Source organism: Vulpes vulpes, chromosome 2 (assembly GCF_048418805.1).
Source record: "Vulpes vulpes isolate BD-2025 chromosome 2, VulVul3, whole genome shotgun sequence".
Taxonomy (NCBI): domain Eukaryota; kingdom Metazoa; phylum Chordata; class Mammalia; order Carnivora; family Canidae; genus Vulpes; species Vulpes vulpes.
The window spans coordinates 77790242-77812399 of NC_132781.1; the positions used below are offsets into that span (position 1 = coordinate 77790242).

Here is a 22158-nt window from a genome sequence, read left to right on the forward strand (position 1 = left end):
TTTATTTATTTAGAGGTGAGCAGGGGGAGGGGCTGAGAGAGAGGGATAGAGAGAATCTCAAGCAGACTCCCCGCTAAGCTTGGAGCCCCATGTGGGGCTTGATCCCACGACCCTGAGATCATGACCTGAGCTGAAATCAAGAGTCTGATGCTTAACTAAATGAACCACCTAGGTTCCCCTGTTTTTTACTTTTTAAATGAGAGGATAAGGTATTGCAATGTGTGCATAGTATAGGATTTAGAAAACAAAACTCAACTTCCTACTTTTCTCCATGCATTTTTAGCAACATAAGAATATTTTTCAGATGATTCATTTAATTCCTTTTTATTTGAGACATAAGATAGGTTGATTTTTTTTTTAAACCATTCTCGTGTAGTTTCATTTAATAATGTAGTATTTAGTCTGAGGTTTCTCTTTGTATGTATATGATTTAATTTTATATGGACTTTACCATTTAGTAAGTACAAACAAATATGATTACTGCTAAAAAACAAAACTGTGCATTTCTCTGTCTTGGGTGTAAACTATTATATATCCATGGAGAGAGTGATACTTCATGCATGTATGAAGGTGTTAGAGACCTGAAAAAAGTGGTGCTGTGTATGATGGGAGCAGGATAATTCAGAGCAGGGATATTTCTCATGGGTCCTTTGGTGTTCTGGGGAAGCCTATGAACCCTCTTTTTAGAATAATGCTTTATCTGTATTTTAAGAGATTTAATGTATTTTAAATGTATGAAATGAAATACACAAGATTATAAAGGAAACTAATTATATGAAATAAAGTTATCAAAGTACTAAAACTCCTCAGATATGTTATTTATAAATGTTTGTTAATGCATACCAAAATAAGATAGGAGAGAATCTACGGTAATACGATATGATGGGAAAAATCTGATTTCTGAGTTATAGAGTTACAGGTCCTGTTTAGTCTACACAGTTATTTACATACATTCATAAACTAAGAAGACTATACCACATTTCAGTTAGAGATTAGTGAAAATAAAGATGAATTTTTGTTTCATCCACTTTTGTGGATTCCTAGAATTCTGTCTAGGTATTCCATGTTAAGAACCCCTGATTAAGATGTACTAGTATAGGTAAAGGCTAAAGTCCTGCCTGATTTGTTAGCTTTGAGCCTTCCCTTTGTCTTCATTTGTTATGTGGAATATGGTTAGAATTGTTGTAGATTTGTGAGATAAATCAGGACCAAAGGCATACTTCATAGGCAGCTCAGCATTTTTACCTTTATGACATTATTCAATAATTTGGGCAACTAGATTTTTGCCTTGATTTGGAAATCCATCTCCAACTGAGTGCCCCTTTTTATGAACTGACCTCGTTCTGGAGACATTGTTTTTTTTGTTTTTTAAAGATTTTATTTATTCATGAGAAACACAGAGAGAGAGGGAGAGAGGGGGGCGGAGAGAGAGAGAGAGGCAGAGACACAGGAAGAGGGAGAAGGAGGCTTCATGCAGGGAGCCTGACATGGGACTCAGTCCTGGGTCTCCAGGATCACACCTTGGGCTGAAGGCGGTGCTAAACTGCTGAGCCACCCTGGCTGCCCTGGAGACATTGTTTTTAATCATTATTATTATTACTGTTCCTTCCAAATTGCCTTTCCTTTTTTAAAAAAAATTGCCATAACCTATTTTTTGAAAATTATTTAGTATACAGCAAAATTCACTCTTTTTGGTGTATAGTTTTATGATTTTTGACAAATGTATAGAGTTGTGTAACTATCACTGCAAGCAAGATATAATTCTCTCCAAAAAAACCTTCCTTGTGTTGTCCCTTTGTAGTCATATTCTTTTTAGCTCTTAAACCCCGACAACCACTAATCTGTTTGCCATCCCTACAGTTTTGCCTTTTCTAGCATGTTAATAAATGGAATTAAACAGTATATGTAGCCTTTTGAATCTGCCTTTTTTCATTTAGCTAGTGCATTTGAGATTCATTTATTTTGTTGCATGAGTCAATAGTTTTTTGTTTTTTGGGGTTGTTTTGCTGAGTAATATTCCATTGTATGGATGTGTCACAATTTGTTTATCTACTCACTAACTGAAGGACATTGGGTGGTTTCCAGTTTTTGGTGATTTTGAATAAAGATGTTTTTAATGTTCACTGGCATGTTTTCTGTGAACATAAGTTTTTACTTTTAGGAGTCAAGTTGCTGGATCCTATAGTAAGCATATAGTTAATTTTATAGGGAACTTCCAAATCATTTTCCAAAGTGGCTATACCATTTTACATTCCAGCCAACAATATTTGAGAGTGCCAGTTGTTCAGTATCTTTGCCAAGACTTTAAGAAATTTTAGTCGTTCTGATAGATGTGGCATCTTATTCTGGTTTAAATTCACATTACCCTCATAACTAATGGTTATCAAGCACCTTTTGATGCGCTTATTTGCCATTTGTAAAACCTCTGTTAGTGTTTATTCAAATATTTTGGTTATTTTTAAATAGTTATTTTTTATTGCTGAGTTTTGAGAGTTCTTTATACATGTTTTGAAATTAAGTCTCTTGTCAGGTATGTAACCAAATATATTTTTCCAGTTTGTAGCTTGTCTTTTCATTCTCTTAATGTTTTTGGCAGAGCAAAAGTTTTTGATTTTGATGAAGCCTAATTTCAATTTTTAAAAAATGGATTATGTAAAAAAATGGATTATGTATTTGGTATTATATATAAGGATTCTTTGCCTAAACCAAGGTTCCAGACTTTTTCTTTTATGATCTGTTCTGCATTTTACTTTCAGATCTATGACCCATTTTAAGCCAATTTTTATATAAAAGACTGATCAGAGTTCATTTTTTTGCATATGGCGGTGACTCGCAGTATTTGTTGAAAAGACTTTTCTCCTCATTAAATTGCCATAGTACATTGACGAAAGTCAGGGTTAGTTTCATGTATACAATATAGTGATTTGCCAATTCTGCATGTGCTCAGTGCTCATCATGTTAAGTGTACTCTTTAATCTCCGTCACCTATTTCACCCAACCTCCAACCACCTACCTTCTAGTAACCACCAATTTGTTGTCTGTAGTTAAGAGTCTATTTCTTGGTTTCTCTGTGTCTTTTTATTTTTGCCTTTGCTCCTTTGTTTTGCCTCTTAAGTTCTACATATGAGTGAAATCATGTGATATTTGTCTTTCTCTGATTTATTTTGCTTAGCATTATATACTCTAGCTCCATCCGTGTTGCAAATGGCAAGATTTTGTTTTTTTTATGACTAATATTCCATTTTGTGTGTGTATATGTGTGTGTGTGTGTGTGTGTGTGTGTGTGAGAGAGAGAGAGAGAGAGAGAGAGAGAGAGAGAGAGTATACCATATTTACTTTATCCCTTTATCGATGGACATTTGGGCTACTTCCGTAATTTGGCTATTGTAAATAATGTTGCAGTAAACATAGGGGTACAGTAAACTGTAGTGTTTTGGTATATTTTTTTGGGCAAATTCCCAGTAGTGTGATTATTGGATCATAGGGCAGTTTTATATGTAACTTTTTTGTGGGACCCAGACTGTATTTCACAGTGGCTGCACAGGTCTATATTCCCACCAACAGTGCATGACGGTTTCTTTTTTTCCATATCCTCACCAACACTTGTTAAGTTTTTGATTTTAGCCATTCGGACAGGTGTGAGGGGATATATCATTATAGTTTTGATTTGCATTTCCATGATGATAAGTGATGATGAACATCTTTTCATGGGTCTGTTGGCTATATGTATGTCTTCTTTGGAGAAATACCTGTTCATGTCTTCTGCCTACTTTTTAATTGGATTATTTTTTTGGGTATTGAGTTTTATACATTTTTAAATATATTTTGGATAGTAACTCTTTATTGGATATATCATTTGCAAATATCTTCTCCCATTCAGTATGTTGCCTATTAGTTTTGTTGATTGTTTCCTTCACTGTGCAGAAAGTTTTTGTGTTGATGTCCTCCTAATAGTTTATTTTTGTTTTTATTTCCCTTGCATCAGAAAACGTATGTAGAAAAATGTTGCTATGGCCAGTGTCAGTGAAATTACTGCTTGTGCTCTCTTCTATGATTTTTATGGTTTTAGGTCTTATAATTTAGGTCTCTAATCCATTTCGAGTTTATATTTTTGTGTATGATGGAAGAAAGTGGTCCAGTTTCATTCTTTTGCACGTAGCCATCCAGTTTTCCCACCATTTATTAAAGAGACTTTTTTTCACTGTGCATTATTTTCTTCTTTGCTGAAGATTAATTCACCATGTAATTGTGGGTTTATTTCTCAATATTCTCTTCTGTTACCTTGATCAGTGTGTCAGTTTTGAGTCAGTACCATACTATCTTGATCACTATGGCTTTGTAATATAACTTGAAGTCTGGAATTGTGTATGTAGTAAATATTTTTAAAATTTCAATCATTTATTTTTTTCATACTAGGGTATAGTTTTGCTAAACTAAATTCGATTGATTTATTTGTAGAGTATTGAATGTCTTTATAGATGGTCATATCATCTGCAATGAAGACAATATTACTTTTCTTTGTAATATGGATGCTTTTTGTTGCTTTTCCTTACTGCACTAGTTGACTAGAATCTCCAGAAAAATATTGATTAGAAGTAGTGAAAACAGATATCCTTGTTTTGCTCCTGACTTAGGAGAAATGAATATACACTTTCTTCATTTCTTATCTTCTTAATTATAGGCTTTAAAAAAATTTTTTTTAAAGATCTTATTTATTTGAGTGGGAGAGAGAGAGTGTGTGTGTGTGCATGCACAAGCAGGGGGAGGAGCAGAGGGAGAGGATGAAGCAGACTCCCTGATGAGCAAGGAGTCCCATTCGGCTTGATCTCAGGACCCTGAGATCATGAACTGAGCTGAAGGCAGACATTTAACTGACTCAGCCACCCAGGTACTCCAATTGTAGGATTTTTGTAAATGTTTTTTTACCAGCTTGAGGAAGTTTTTTTTGACTAGTTTGCAGAAAGTTTTTATCAGGAATACATGTTGGATTTTGTCAAATGCCTTTTCTTCTCCTTTAGAAATGGTTGTATGGGTTTTCTTTTAGATAGAAATATGTTGAATTACATTGATTGGTGTTAAACCAACCTTGCATTCCTGGGGTGAAAGCCACTTGGTTGGTTGTGTCTATTTTTATATTTTTGTCGTGTTTAATAGAATATAACTTTGTTTAGAAATTTTATATCTAGGGGCGCCTGGCTGGCCCAGTTGGTAGAGTGTGCAACTCTTGGTCTCAAGGTCGTGAGTTCAAGCCCCACATTGGGTATGGAGCTTACTTGAAATAAATAAATAAATAAATTTTTTAAAAAGAGAATTTTTACATCTATGTTCATGAGGGATATTTTTCTGTAGTCTTTGTTTATTGTAATACCTGATTTTAGCATTAGGGTAACGATAGCCTCATAAAATGAGTTGGAAAATATTCTCTCTTCTTCATTTTCCCAAAAGAGTTTGTGCAAAGTATGCATTTGTTTCATCCTTAAATTTTGGAAGAATTCACTGATGAAGCCGTTTGGGCCTAGAAGGTTTTTTGTTGGAAGAGTTTAAACTACAAATTCAATTTTTTAAAATAGATATGGGACTTTTAGCTCATCTGTTTTATCTTGGTTGAGCTTTATAGTTTTCTATTTCTCAAGGAATTTGTCCATTTTATCTTAGTTGTTTATAATTGGCATAATATTTACTAATTACCTTTTTAACATTTTTTAAAAAGATTTTATTTATTTATTCCTGAGAGACACAGAGAGAGAGAGAGACAGACAGACAGACAGGCAGAGGGAGAAGCAGGCTCCATGCAGGGAGCCTGACGTGGGACTTGATTCCAAGTCTCCAGGATCAGGCCCTGGGCTGAAGGCGGCATTAAACTGCCAAGCCACTTGGGCTGCCCCCTTTTTAACATTTGTAAAATCTTTGGAGATCATTACTTTTCCCATTCCTGAAATTGTTAATTTATTCATTGTCTCTCTCTCTTTTTTTTCCTGGCCAGTTAGCTGGAGGCTTATCAATTTTATTAATCTTCTCAGAGACCAGCTTTTGATTTCATTGACTGTTTCTATTGATTTTATGTTTTATATTGCATTGGTTTTTAGTTTGACTATTATTATGTCTTTTCTTCTCACTTTGAGTTCAATTTTTTTCTTCTAGTTTCTTACGGTAGAAACAGAAGTCATTAATCTGAAACTTTTCTGGTTCTTTATTTTTTTATTTATTTTATTTTTATTTTTTTTATTTTTTTTTCTGGTTCTTAATATTATAAATTTCCTTCCTGAATACTACTTTAGTTGTATTGTGCAAATTTTGATATGTTGTGTTTTAATTTTCATTCAGTTCATTTTACTTCTCTGTTCCTCATTTGATTTCTTCTGTGACCAATGCATTATTTAGAAATATTTAATTAGCTTGGGGGGACTTTATAGAGTAAGTAAGTACTGTGCTACATGTGCTGGGGATAGAAAGATGTATATTCATGCTCTACTCAGAGAGCATGTAGTCTGCTTGGACAGTTGGGTGAGTGCAGAGGTAGTTTAAGTTTGTAAGTATTTGTCATATTTTTCATAAAGTACCTCTAACAACAAAGACAATAAATATGTATCTTTAGGGCCTAGAAATGTGAAATGTTCACCTGTAATCACAAAATGTATTTGAAGTCTTGTCTTACCTCTCAAACATGCATTTGAACTTTTCATTCTGTTATATAACATATATTTGTTTTAATAGAAAATGCTTAAAATGACTTATTAGGTCAATACTGTTGGGAAAAGAGCATATTTGTCTAATGAAAATGCAGATTTCAGCTGCCATTTCTTTATGCTGCTAGTGTACCATTCTCTGGAAATTATTTATTCATTAATTCAACTAATATTTCTGAAACCACATTATGGGCTTGGTACTGTTTTAGACACTGTTTAGATACTACTATTTAGAGGCTGTGTGGTTTCTCTTGTGGACTTAAAAGATAGACAAAAACCAATGATGTGATTACAAATAGTGATAAGTACTTGGAAGACCATAAAACAAGAAGCTTCAGCCTTTTAGTAGGTTCTTTGTAAGTGCCTGCGGAGCTGCCAAGTGAATAAAATACTTCAGCTTCATTAAATAGATTTTATGACATTTTCTTTGCAAAAGCTTATTTTTATTTATATATTTGTTTATACTTTGCTTTTTGATTGTGTCTTAATTGTAGTATTATAGTTTAGAAAATTGATGTCCAAGTGAGTGAAATCTTTATGACTTGTATGTGCTGATTTTTTGGGGAAACAAGTTTTATAATTTTACTGTATGTTGTGTTACAATATTTTTGTTTTGATTTGTCTTTCATATTGAAGTAACTATTAGTTTTAATCTTCTGAGATTTTGTAAATAAATATATATTCTATCCCAACTTTAGTGACTTTATAGACTTTGTATATGCTCAGCCATTATCCTTTTTAAAAAAAAAAAAAAAAAGATTTTATTTATTTGACAGAGAGCACGCGTGTGCACAAGCAGGGGGAGCAGCAGGCAAAGGGGCAGAGGAGAGGGAGAAACAGCTCTGCCCAACAGAGTCCAGCATGGGACTCTATCCCAGGACCCTGGGATCATGACCTGAGCCGAAGGCAGATGCTTAACTGACTGGGCCACCCAGGTGCCCCCTTCTTTTTCTTTTAATATAAGAAAAAGAGAAGGTAACTGACTTCTCAGGTACTTTACAGCTCTGAAAATCTATAATCCTTAGAATATTGAGCTGTGTCTGGCTGTAAAAAAACATTTGTATTTCTAAGCTTTAAGTTTTCAATGTTGATTTTTATTTCAAATCTAAAGAATTAACATTTAGTAAAAATTTTCATACAAGCTTTTGTGTGTGTGTGTGTGTGTGTGTGTGTCTTCTCTGGGTTTGTTTTTATTTTAAGTAATCTTTACACCCAATGTGGGACCCAAACTCACAATTCCAAGATCAAGAGTTGCACGCTCCACTGACTGAGCCAGCCAGGAACCCCAAGTTTTGTTTTATTTTTTAAAGATAATTGCTGTTTAGTTTTTGAAACTTTGATGAAAAGGGTCTGTATCCAATCTAAGTGCATTTCTCTTTAAATTTAGTATGCTTAGATTTACTTTTGGATATCTTTTCTCTAACCTCAGTTTAGTTATCTAGTAATTGTAAGTTACTTTTCTTGGGATGTTGTAGGAGTTGAAAATTCAAATGGGAGAGGTCAGAAGTAGAGTTTTTGAGTGAGAATGTGGTCTTGTAAGACTTAAAGAAATTCAAGGGAAAGTCAACCTGGGGGTAGCTACAAATATTTGTATATGGGAAGAATTTGAAATATACTTATTCAGTTATACTGACAGTATTGAAAGTTACCCACAACTTTTAGACTTTTAATTTACTCTGTGTTTGGAATTTGAGTATTTGTAGTTGGTAACTGAATCATAAAATGAAAATGGCCTTGAACATTTGGATGAAGAATTAGATAAACAAAAATGCCTTTAAGATATTGCAGATAATGAAACAAAACAAAATAAACTTAAAAGCATCTATTTCTTTTTAAAGTATATTTATTTATTTTTTTGGTAATTGCTATACCCAATGTGGAGCTTGAACTTATGACCCTGAGATCAAGAGTTGTGTGCTTTTCTGACTGAGCCACCCAGGCACCCCCAAACTTAAAAGCATCTTAATGAAATTTTGCTAAAGGGAAATCCTGAAAAGCTTCTAGTGAACAAAAGATGATGAATGAAATATGTTCTTATGACAGCCATTATTATTAATTGAAGATGTAGAAAATCAATGCTATTTTTTTTTGTCTTTTTTTAGAATGCTATTTAATTTGCTTTGTTTCTGTAAATATAACAAATATAAGGGCTTTTATGTGGTCAGTAATGCTCTTAGTCTTTGGTATCCTTTTTTGTCTTGACTTTATATGCCCATATTACAGAGGTTTTTCAGGAAACTGATCTTTGTTGTACAGGAAAGTTTAATGCTGTTTAATATACCGTGATAGATGTAGCAATATAAAATATAATTTACAGAAATTTCTATCCTATAAACCAGGAGAAACAAACTTGAATTACACATTTATATATTTAAATGAGAGCCATCCTGTTATATTTTTAAAAATCTTTCATATTGTATTAGATATTTGACCTTTACCCCCTCTTAAATGTAATTTAAGATTAATGTTTGGTTTATAATATAAGTCATTCCAAATTGCTAAATTCCTGATATTTACATAACTAAAAATATTTTTTAAAAGATTTATTTATTTATTTATGACAGACAGAGAGAGAGAGAGAGAGAGAGAGAGGCAGAGACACAGGAGGAGGGAGAAGCAGGCTCCATGCCGGGAGCCCAACGCGGGACTTGATCCTGGGACCCCAGGATCACGCCCTGGGCCAAAGGCAGGCACTTAAGCCTCTGAGCCACCCAGTCATCCCCATAACTGAAAATATTTTGCTAAGATATAAAATCCATGGTGATCTGTAATGGAATAATAGACTCCAAGGAACAAATGATGCGAAATAATTACAGGTATCTCCTGCTTTTTGGAAGTTCACATTATGACATACATTTCAGTTTACAAAAGATCTATATTAGTACCTGTTTTTGCTAATTGAAGAAAATCTAAAGAGGATTTTCGCTTCAGGAAGAAAGGCAAAAAGGAAAAATAGTGTTTAGTGTTTGTTTTGCCCCCAGCTATTATAGAGGCAGTGTGTGTCCTGAGCAGCAAGGGTGGCCTCACCAAGCTCCTTCCCCAGGAACTACATACTCAACACCTCAGCATCAAGCTGCCAGGTTTTGAACTGTGTCTGTGAACATCTGTGTTTTGTCTCTTATTTATTTTGGACATCTGTTAGCAAGATACATCATCATAGGGTATCAGTAAAGCCTAAGAGGTTATATTTTGGGTCTAGGAAGGCTCAGAAATTTTTCTGTATAAATTAATGGTAATTGCTTCTTTATGGTATTTCAGTTTATGAAAGGTTTCACTAAGAATACTCTTGGATAGGGGTGCCTGGGTGGCTCAGTTGGTTGTGTCTGACTCTTGGTTTCAGCTTAGGTCATGATCTCAGGGTCATGAAATCGAGCCCCATGTTGGGCTCTGTGGTAAGCCTGGAGTCTGCTTAAGATTCTCTCCCTCCCTCTGCACCCCTCCCCCCCGTTCCGGCTTGTACATACACTCTCTCTAAAAAGAAAAAAGAACACTCTTGGATAGCTGGGGAAACTTGTATTGTACACTTGCTGTTGTCAGAGCATTTCATATACATCATTCACTTCGGGTTTTTTGGTCTCCTTTTTTGTTGAAGTATGATTGACATACAAAAAAGGCTGTACATATTAATGTATGTACATATCAATGTAACTTGATAAGTTGGAGCTAAGTATACACCTGTGAAACTACCATAAACAATACCATGAACTGACCATTACCTCTAATAATTTTTCCTTACCTCCTCCTTTTGTGTGTATGTATGATAAGAACATTTAACTTAAGGGCAGCCTGGGTGGCTCCGTGGTTTAGCACCTTCCTTCCACCCAGGGTGTGATCCTGGCGTCCAGGGATCGAGTCCCACATCCGGCTCCCTGCATGGGGCCTGCTTCTCCCTCTGCCTGTGTCTCTGCCCTTCTCTCCCTCTCCCTCTCCCTCTCCCTCCCTCTCTCTCTCTGTCTCTCTCTCTCTTTTTCATGAAGAAATAAATAAAATCTTTAAAAAAAATTTTTAACTTAAGATCTATTCCATACATTTTCTTTTTTATCCAGCTTTGATATATAATTGGCATGCTGTATAAATTTCAGGTGTACAACATGATTTGATATATACATATATTATAAAACTTATACATCCTCTTTTAATTTAATCTTTACAACAGTCCTGTGTGGTAAATATTATAACATCTAATAATTATTGAATGTTTGCTATATGCCAAGATCACTAAATCAGTTTACTTGCACCATGTCATTTAATTTTCCCCAAATTCCAAGAGTAGATGCTCATGCTATTCCTACTTTAAGGATGAGAAACCTGAGGCTTAGAAGTTAAGTAATCTGTTGGAAGCCCCACAATCTTAAGGCTAAGGCACAATTAGAATCCCAGGCGTACAGCTCCAAATCTCATGACTTCCTCCCCCCCACCCATTCTCCAATAAGGATACAAAATCAAGCTTTTAAAAATTACTTATTATAATTTGATTTTATACCTAGAAGCAGGGAGATTTTAGAGGTTTGAAAGGACTTAAAAGATTGTTATTTCACAAGTTAGGATAGTTTATCTGGTTGATTTATAAATGGTAATAATGTTCAAGCATTTTATATTAGCTTTTATAATACTTTAATTTTTCAGCAAATTTATCTTTCCAATTAATTTTTTTCCTAATATTTAAATAAATTTGTATTTATTGAAGATACAGAGTCACAGTTAAGGAAGAAGGCTGTAAAACAGATAAAGTGGACACAGGAGAAAAGTACATTTTAATCAAATTTTATACAGAGTTCCAGTTGGACAACTAAGAGTTGATAGAGTCCTTTTGGTTCTATTTTACTTTTATAAAAACAAAAAAAATAAAAACAAATAAAAATCAACATATGTGTCTTTAAAAAATTATTTATGATATTCTCACTAACCAGTAGGTATATTTGATTTCTGGTAAAGTATTTTTTTTCTCCCTAAAATTACATCTTTCCTTGAAACATATATTTTACTCTTTGAGAGATTCAGAGTGCCATGTAATGAGTTAATGCAACATAGGCAGGACAGAGACTCTCAAGAGTTGGGTTTTCTTTGTCCAACTGTAGGTGTTGTCTGTAGTTTGTTGCCCCTTCCTCAGTATCTCCCATGTTGTAAAGTGCGGGATAAAGAAATAGATGTAACCTCTTTGAAATGTTACTTCAATAGCTTTGGAAAAGGATGTAAAACATTTGACATAATGAGAAATATACTTTTTAGTCATTTCATTTTAAAGAACATTTGAGGCTTGAAACTTAGAAAACTGATTCTTACATAAAGTAAACATACTATGGCCATTAGGGTGAACAGTACTGATTTTTTTTTTTTTTTTTTTTAGATTTTATTTCTTACAGAGAGAGCATGCAAGCATGAAGAAGGGGGGCAGAGGGAGAAGCCGACTTTTCACTCAGTAGGGAGCCTGACATGGGGCTCGATCCCAGGACCCTGAGATTATGACCTAAGCTGAGGGCAGACACTTCACCTCCTGAGCCACCCAGATCCTAATAATTTTTTAATTGCAATAAAAACATGTCACTAAATTCTCATCATAAATGAAGATACTCAAAGTATAAATTTTAAGCATTAAACATGCAGAAGTAGCACTAGGACTTTAAAGAAAGATGTATTAGACAACTTAGAAAATGTATTTTTGCCAAGAACTGGCTGACATTTAGTTCTCTTTGAATATTTAGAACCTAATATTGGTGTGGTTTTTAGAAAAATTTGCTTTGCCTATCTTCTTCAGTGTCCAGTCTGCTGTTAACATCCAGTGTTTTTAATTTCAGACACTGTGTTTTTAAATTTTAGAATGTCCATTTGATGTTTTTGAGAGTCCAGTTCTCTTCGAAATCATGTTCTTTTCACCCGTACTTGTCCATCTTTTCCTTTTATTTTACTGAACATATTAACCATAGTTAGTTAATTAATTAATTTTTAAAGATTATTCATGAGAGACACAGACTGAGGGAGAGAGAGAGAGGCAGAGACATAGGCAGAGGGAGAAGCAACAGACTCACTGTGGGGAGCCTGATGTGGGACTCTATTACAGGACCCCAGGATCCTGTAGATCCTTCTCCTTCCAGTGGAATTTTGTCTCCTGAGCCCTGGGAGACTGTGAGTAATTTTCTCTGCCTTTCTGGCTTTGTCTCCGACCTTCTCATGCTGCCCCAAAGCTCAATAATATCTCTTGGGGGAGAACTGGCTTTGCATTTTAGGGTACATCTAATTTCCAATCCATTGAGCCAGCATGCACAACCTGAAAAAGTTTTGTTGATTTCCCTTTCCCCACAGTTGAGTCCCACTGGTTGTTGCCAAGCTTGATCCTCAGCTCACCCCTAGAATCAACAAATAAAGAAAATGACCTGTAATCATGAAATGATTTTGGAAGGGCTCTTTTCTTCCTTGGATTTTATTTCATCTATTCTGTGTTGTTTTCAGAATTGGAGTATTGGCTTAACACCAGCTACAACAGCTACTCAGAAGTAAAAATCTTCAACTACTTTTGCTTGATGTAAATGATTCTGTTCTTTGCGTAATTGAAGGAAAAGAATTAGATGATTGTTTTTATCTTGTTTTTTAACATTTTATTTGAAATGTTATGAAATTCAGATGCAAGCAGAAATATAGTTGCTGATCCAAAGTTTGGAGATTTGAGCTTGAATCCTGTCATTCCCCTTAATGGTGATACAACCTTGGGCAAACCATTTAGATTTTGTAATTCTGTGCACTTGATGTGTAAAATAGAAATATACCTCAAGTCATGTTTAATTGCATGAGGAAAGGTATAAAAAATAAAATACATTTTGGATGACTCTCATTGAGACTAAAGAGTAGAATGGAACGGGTTTTCCCAGACCTTAGAATCACAAAGTATCAGAGGTGGAAAATATAGTTTTAGAGTAAGTTGGATGGGCAAGGCCAATAGCGTCATTAGTGGGTTAGATACTTTTTGCGTGTCATAGATGTGTTATTTGACAAGTTACAGGTTCTTTACAAACTCATAGCTCTGATGTATAGTGGAAAGAGCATTATATCAAAGGCCATACAATCCTGGTTTCACATCCTAGCTCTGTTTCTAGTGCAGCTTTAAGTTTCTTAACCCCTTTAAGCTGTAGTTTTCATATGTAAAATGAAAGTAATATAAGATGCCTTATAGATGCTTTTGAAGATTAAATAACGTAACAAAGGGAAGACACCTAGCATTGGGCTCAGTCTTAAAGTGATGATCAATAGATACTATTCCTTACCCCTTTTTGTTTCTCCAGTTATCCATTATAATCACTTAGCAAGTGATTTTTCCCCCCTTTACCTGTTGGTCCTAACCAGTGTTTCATTCTTGTGTAAATACATGGTTCTTAAAAATCCCTGATAATAATACTTTTGATTATATTAGCTTAGTGAAATTCATTCGTCTTATGAACAATTTTTCTGATCTTCTGATGTCAGTTAAAACTCAATTTTAGTTTTTAAAAATCTTTATTCGAGTATAATGGATCCACAATGAATGCAGTTTTCATTTTTTGAGATGTTATCATTATTTACTGAAATGTTATCAGGGGTTAGTGGATAATTCCCTTAAAATTATGTGCAACATTTTATATATTTATGCATATGTACCTTTTTCATCATTCACCAAGTAGAGTAACCTAAAAAAGTTAAGAACCACTAGTTTTGGTCATAAACTATTGGTAAATTTTTATTTAAGCATGACTTATTTAAGATTAGTTATAGTTTTGATACATAAAATATCTGCAGTTGCTTAGTTTATCTCCATCTCAAAATATTACTTTTAACAAATAGTACTAAGAGAGTTGTTGTAATGATACTTCGGTGGATATTTTAGTTTATCTAGATTATTTAAAAGTTAATGTTCACATAAAAATTTTTAAAAGGAGCCTTGAAGTACAGGAAGGGAATTTGTTTAAATATCCTTTTGAGGAATCTGATCAGATCCTAGTTTGTCTTTTTGCTGAATCCAGATTTTTCATGCGTCACAGTACTGAGATATGCCATTTAGTTTTCTGCACATCACCACAATATGACTTTATTAATCCAGAAGAAATGGAGGTGAATCATGTAATTTTCTCGTTAAAATAATTCATTTAAATTTTATATGGTTTCCTTCTAATGACTTCTAACTGAAAACATTTTTGTGTCACTTATTTTAGCAATTTGAATTTGTACAGATGTCAAAAGAAAGTATAGTTCTTCCTTGAAAATACTTAAAAAAAGATTATGCATATATTCAAAGCATTGTTCTAGTTAAAGCTTATTAATGCATTATAAATTCAGGAGTTTAAAATTAAAACTTGTTTTAAAAAAGAAATTGAGCATTTGAAATTGCTTTTTGACATTGTGATGTTATGAATAAATTTCATTCAAATAAATTCTAAGTTTAAATAGCTGAACTTTTATAGTTATTAGTATTAGTGAGATATTCTATTTATACATCTTGTTAACATATTTTAGCATCTTTATGTTTTAAAGACTGATAAGAATGCCATTTCCTTGGGAAAATTTCAGAGAAATTTTGTTACAGCTTCCACATTTAACATTTTTTCCTTTGGCTTTAAAGTACTTTAAAATTCATGAGATTTCCATTAATTTTATTAGCAACTTCTAGAAAACCACTTTTTGAAAAACCACGTTTCAAACAATTGACTGTGATAAATGAAACATTGGTGATGACTGTACTATTAAGTAATAGTGGTAAAAAGTAGGGGAGTAATACACTCAGGGTTTTCTAAATGATTCCTTACTGCCCTGAATGACTTAATTATATCTAATGGTATGTAATTTGCTAATAGATAATAGTAATTTATTCCTTAGAAAGTAGTGATATTTAGGAAAAAATGAAAAAAAATGCTTCATAATAACTCATATATGAATTTTCAGGAAACTAATTTTCAAGTCCCTAACTTAACTATTTCTAGGTGCTCTATAGGTGTTTTCCTCTTGTAAGCTTACTTTGGAGGCCTCTTTGGAAGTTGATAGGAGCATGTCATGCCTAATGTAAGTTTTTTATTATTATTTAATTAGCCATTTTGTGAATTACCCAGGCCATTTTACATCTATAAAGTATTCATGTTTTCACTTATTCCCAATTCTGTCAAAAAATTAAAAGGAATCAAAAGCAATAGAAATGGAGCCAAAATTTATATCCTTCTATTATTACTATTTGCTGCTTAAACGTCTGTTTATTAGCTGAGTTCAACTTAGAAATTGAAATGGTTTTGAATCTGTCTTATTTTTTACTTTAACGTTGCCAAATGGCTATATTAGAATTAGTTCACCTGTGAGAAAAATATAGTAAGCAAGATGTTGAAATAGAGAAATATGTGAAAAAAAATTAAAAATGAGCTCTGTGATAAGGAAGATAGTTGGGGGTCCACATCAGATTCTTGAGGCTGTCTCTGTCCAGACCAGGTTAATGGCATGAAATTATTCTCTTAAAAACTTGTTTTGCTTGCATGGTGTGAGTTGGTGGTCTTGGTCCTTTTAATTAAGACTCTATGATAAAATTAGATTTCTTGTTCATCATCTTATGCTTCGGGACTGAAGATCCATTGGTAAAGAACCACTAACCTGTCCTCTCACCCCCAGGGTGTGAACATTGAAAAGGATTAAGGCCCACTGTAGGGAAGCTTGCACTGAAGCCTGCACTGCCCTTTCCCCTGTTCTTTTCAGTTAAATAGAAGATTTTTAGTTCCCATGACTATCAATCTGGTGCTTTTCACAAGCACCAAATTCTTTTAAGAAAATTAAGATGACTTATTTTTAGAAATCCACTGGCCTAGAATACTGCAAGATGATTTTCTTGGTGTTTTGTGTTGACAGGCCCTGTACATACTAATTTTTTTCTGATGCATATTAGTTTGCTTTAATTTATATTGAATTTGGTGATTGATACAGGTTTTTAAAAAACAAGAACAGATTTTTATGTGGTTAGGTTTGCATGTCTAGTAGTAATAGAGTTTGGCAGTGTTGAATCTTACATTTCTTTAGAAATAGCTATCTAACAACTCTGTGGACATAAACTAACTTTTATTTTTAGATGACTGTAATTATAAGGTACTTTTTTCATTCTTGAAGGCTTTTAAATAGCTTTTATAAATGCTAAGATGTCATATATTTTTTCAGCATTTGCTAAATTAATATTGTATGTAAGCTTGAAAATATATTTTGATTTTTTTAGCTAAAATAATTGCAGAGTATTAAACATTCTTGGTAGTTAAAGCTTTTTTTTCCATTTAATTTGAGCTTTTGTTGTTACTAACAAATAATTTGTGGCACAGTTTCTTTCTTTCTGTCTTTCTTTTTTTCTTTTTCTTTCTTTCTTTCTTTCCTTTTTAAAATGACTGCTAGAATCTATATACTTGTCACCTTAGTGTCCTAGAAATGTTCCACTTAGATCAAGGGTTCCTTTCTGGTTTTGTATGTTCTCACCTGCTCCTCACTGTAAATCATTGAGATGTCAAGTGCAATGATTAATTAAGCTGCACGTGCAAGTGCTTTTTTTCACCTGTCAAGCAGGAAAGAAGTCTTATCGCAAGATTAGATGCTGCTAATTCACAGCTTTTTCTCTAGACTGTCAAGTATGTAGAAATATTTTATATTTAGATGCCTATTTAGAATACGGCATATCAGGGTTTGTTTGGTTTTGAGTTCTTAAATATTGTAAGATACAATTATTATACCAAACCCTATCATTAAACTCTTAATTAGAGGCAAAGAGTAAATTCAGAATTCATACATAAATATTTTGGAATTTCAGGTTTATACTTTGTAGTAATTACCTTTTATCCAAAAACTGCTTAGTTGACTTAGGTTATTTAAAGTAACTATTTCCAAGTATCTAAATAGATTTTGTATGTTATATACACCATGAGATCCATCCCTAATGAGATCTGTTCTTATAATATAGCATAGGTTTAAATTTGTGATGAAATATGATGATGGTAATTTTTTCTTTGAGTATATGGATATTTGCTGAATGTAATGTTAAGCTTTTACTTTTTATACATTGATATAAAGCATGGACTTGGAGAGCTTGTTCTCCCCATCCTAGTTCTTTCATTCTCCACCCTCCTTTTTAAACATCAGTAAAAGTAAAACCTCAAATTGTATAGTAATCTTAATCTATTATTAAAAAGTCCTAGAAAGGAAGATTACAAGGTAGATTCAGGTTTTGAATCGGTTTTGCCATTGGTTTAGCAGCGGGTGGGCAGGCAGATGCCTGCTCAGAGTAGAACCTATTGCCATTTTTCACCATTGATAGAGTAGCCTTTCAGAGTCAATGAGCTCTGTCAATGTGAGCTTGTCAAGGCTACAACTTCATAGACCTGAGAGGCGGTTTGAGAGGTCAGCCCTTTTCAGGTTCGCTGTGATGCAAATGAACTTTAATGCTTAAACAACTATTGGAATTTTTATGTCTGCTCCTTGTTCTTTTTTCTTCACAAAGTCATTGACGAGACATTCAGTGCTTTTTAAATTGGAAGTTGCATTGTGCTAAAGACCTAGTACAGATTTACGGAGGGCTGAAAGCAGTTAGATCATGTTCTTTTCATGGTGCGATTAGAATCAAATCGATTTCCCTACAGCCTTCAGCATTCAGATGGCAATTTTAACAAAGCTTGGGGGCTAGACAAGGGACAAAACGACTGAACTGAATGTTAATTACACTCTGCAGCCTTATTTTCTTTTGATTTGGGGCTGACTGGCAACTAAATTAACAAAAAGTGTGACCATAACTGCTGCCCTATTTTCATTTAAAAGGAGAGCTGCCTCTAAAAGGCTATCTTTACAAAGAAACAAGTGAGGTCTGCTGATCATTGTTAACAAGGGCACTTTTTTTCCTTTAAAATTCTTGCCAAAAAAAAACTTCAAAAAAAGTAATGTAATAAATTAGTCATTGGCGTATTATTGCTCAGAGTTAGGTGAATTTCTGATTTTTAGGACATAAGCTTGGAAAATGGTAATAGTCGGTAATTCATTGGTAGTTATGAATTATAATTGGCACCTATGTGACTAGTGTATCTTTAGTATGTACTACATGCTAAAAGGTAATATGGTAATTTAGACTACAGTAGATACTTTAAATAATAACCATTTATTATATAACATTAAACTATTCAAAACCGGCTTGATCTTAACACTTTTTCACCTCACTCATCCTTGCTTGACATGCAGATTTTCATATTTGATTATTAGTACTCATTTAGTTATACATGTTAATGGTGGTAGATGCTTTTTTCCTTCCCTTGCAAGGAAGCTGCAGCTGCACCAAGTTGCAGTTGATTCTTGGGGCAACACTGTCCCTTTTGCACCTGCAGCTGTGTCAGTCTCATCCTAACACCTGGCGTCATGAATTATCCTCTCCTTTATTCATACTTCCAGGCAAGACACATTTTATGCTGCTTGGTAGATATTGCAAAAATCCAGGGAACTTAAACATAAACTTCTCAGTTGATTCCTTTAACAGGAGTTTGACTTTAGTATCATTTCTGTTGGTTTATATACAGTATTTTGCCTCTGTTTGAAAATCTTTATCTGTGGAATAATTAATAAGCTAGCTTTTAAATTGGGTATTATTTTTTAAGTATGATGTGAGAATCTGTTTTGATAGCTGATTTATTTATTTATTATTTTTAATTACTTTCTTTTTGAATTTACCCTAAAGTCATTTGTATTTTGTGAACTAATATTTAAATAACTTGTTTTAAAACGTATATGGAGGAACTTTTATCATTGCTTAAGTATTGCAGAAGTAGTTTTGAAAGAAATGGAGACTAAAATTCATATCACTTGGTAGATGACACTGTTTATTTTTTTGACATTAGCTTTTTAGAAGACTTTAATAGTTTCATATGAGAGGCCAGTAAGTTTGAAACAGTTGAAAAAAAAGATACAGTACTAAAGAATAAAACCATATCTTTATTGAAATAGAGTAGTGTTTCTGTTCAGGTTACTATTTAGTACTAAAATGTTGAAAGTATTATAGACCACCATGTACTCACTCAGTCACTGTCTTATATGTCTCTCCTTTTCACACAAAAAACAGCTGCATAACAAAGTTTTTCTAAAACCAGTCAAGAGTAAACTTTTTTCTCATTTGTCTTCCAGACACGAAGATCGATTGAGAAGTTATTAGAATGGGAAAACAATAGGTTATACCACAAGGTGAGTACCACAGGGAGCAGCTTCGTACTGTTGGGGTCTGAATTGCACAGTATGGAAACAGATGCTTTTGTTGAACTAAAAATATGAAAGGTGGACAAATGGGTTAGTCTGTGTGCTGCAATAAAATAGAGCTCATTTTTCTTCTTTTACTCTCCTACTTGTCTAGCTGTGCTTGCACTGGAGACTGAGCAAAAGGAAATGTGAAACGAATAACATGATGGAATATGTAAGTTAAAGGGCTGTTTTGTGAGTTTCTCTATTAAATGATCATTTATTTTGCTTCTGATCTTATTCTTTCCATGATTATTAATCAGCAAAGGTGTCAGGAGCTTAATCTCCTGAGCGCAAGGATTTTCTACGGTTCACAGATGCATGGTTTCATGTGCAAGACTGATTTATAAAGTTATGAATGACTTGAAAACAAGGCTTCACTCTGTTCTGAAAAATAATAAATTAATTGCCAAGATAAAATAGCCTGAACATGTGTTGATGGAGTGTGAAATTTTAGATGCTGTATAAAGAATAACCACAACTTTGGTTACGCAGCAAGTCAGATATGGCTTTTTTATATAATGCTAATCAAGTTTCCAAGTATGGAAGAAAACCTTTCAGCCAAGCCGTTGGAGCTTAAGAAACCTTTAGCCTTTATAGATTTTAACTGCCCATACCTCAGTGGCCTTTAAAGAATCTTTCAAAATGTTATAAGAATATTGTTTTGTAAAGAAGAATTATCCTGAAAGTAAAGCAGGAGATGAGATGTTGCTCATCCTGTATTCTTTAAAAGATATCTAATTGGCACATGTAAACAATGAATTTTAGTATTTATTTGGTATGAGATTTAATTTACTGACTCCTTGATTTACTTAAACAATTTTCCTCCTTTTGAGAAGTTCAGAATACTGTAGAAAATCATGAATTTTTATATATTCTCCCTTGAGCTTGGGTGTTTTATTTTAAATATGGAAAGGTTATTATGTTAAAAGAAAAAGATCTGCGGAAGAGTTAATTGTTGAAAATGAAAGTCATAGTCTTTGTGAAGTACCAGGCACACTTCTGGCAGATTTTGTCTATTCTCTGAAACAATATAGCTATCATAGATAGTATATGTATGTGTGTGCATGTGTGTCTGAACAAGAGATTGATTAAAACAGTACTTAAATAGTTGGAAATTATCATAAAATCATTTTTCTCTGTAGCCTTTTCCCTTTCTTTCATTATCATGCAGTCAAATCCCATTTCTAGCCTTGAAGATAAAAGACATCTTAAAAATGTCTCTTTTTTCATAGAATAGTTCTATTCAGTGAATCAAAGAATGTAGATTTTATCATTATCTATTATATCAAACATATTAATTTATGATGATGAGAAAGATAGTTGATATTTTATTTAAAAAAGCATATTCAAATAACTTGTTTTGAGATTGACCTATGAAAATTCTAGTCTTGTGCTTTCATCATAGATGGTAAGAGAGTTTATATTTTGCAGGGAGGGATGATTTAAAGGATTTTGTGAAAAAAATACCTGCTATATTTATAAACCCCAATACTAATACATTTCTGAATTTACATTGGAAAGGAAAGCTTGAAAGCTATTTCCAGTGCTGTTATTTCCAGATACAGCTATAAGAACGTCATTCATTCATAAAATGCACTCAAATATTCATGTTTATTTTTATGACATTCTTTTATTAACTAAAAATAAAATAATTTACTAACCATCCAAAATATTCTGAACTATGTATTTTGTTTGCAAAATAGTTTAACTTGTCATGAATATTTAGATAAACTCTTTTCCTAAAACCACTTTATTTAGTATACACCATCATAGAAGATACCCAGAAGAGCTGTCAAAAAGAAAAATATAGGAGTGCCCGGCTGGCTCAGTCAGTGGATCATGTGACTGTTGATCTTCAGGTTGTGGGGTCGAGCTCCATGTTGGGTGTAGAGATTACTTAAAAATACAAAAATTTTTTTAAAGGAAAAATATATAAAAATTGCTGCAAAAAAGTATTTTTTCTAAATTTTCTCAGAGTATGTATATTTTTGATACATTGCATGGGGGAATAACATAATTTCAAAATCTCCCTATTCGGGCAGCCCAGGTAGCTCAGTGGTTGAGCATCTGCCTTCAGCCCAGGGCGTGATCCTGGAGACCCGGGATCGAGTCCCATGTCGGGCTCCCTGCATGGAGCCTGTTTCTCCCTCTGCCTGTGTCTCTGCCTCTCTCTCTGTCTGTCTCATGAATAAATAAATAAAATCTTTAAAACAAAACAAAACAAAACAAA

General features: G+C 33.5%; 1 protein-coding gene across 5 annotated transcripts in view; it reads left to right on the forward strand.

Annotated features, from left to right (window-relative positions):
* The window catches only part of CHIC2 (cysteine rich hydrophobic domain 2), a 60242-nt gene that overhangs the window by 22864 nt on the left and 15220 nt on the right, over positions 1-22158 (forward strand). For 3 of the 5 annotated variants that reach the window (XR_011999890.1, XM_026016526.2, XM_026016528.2), the window contains 2 exons: positions 19818-19874; positions 20041-20100. Coding sequence is in view for 2 of the 5 variants with exons in the window: in XM_026016526.2 (XP_025872311.1) it covers positions 19818-19874; positions 20041-20100 (117 nt within the window). In the remaining 3 variants the exon portion in view is untranslated. Of the gene's footprint in view, positions 1-12033; positions 15708-19817; positions 19875-20040; positions 20101-22158 lie in introns of those variants that run through there. The other 2 variants (XR_011999892.1, XR_011999891.1) reach the window with 2 other exon arrangements.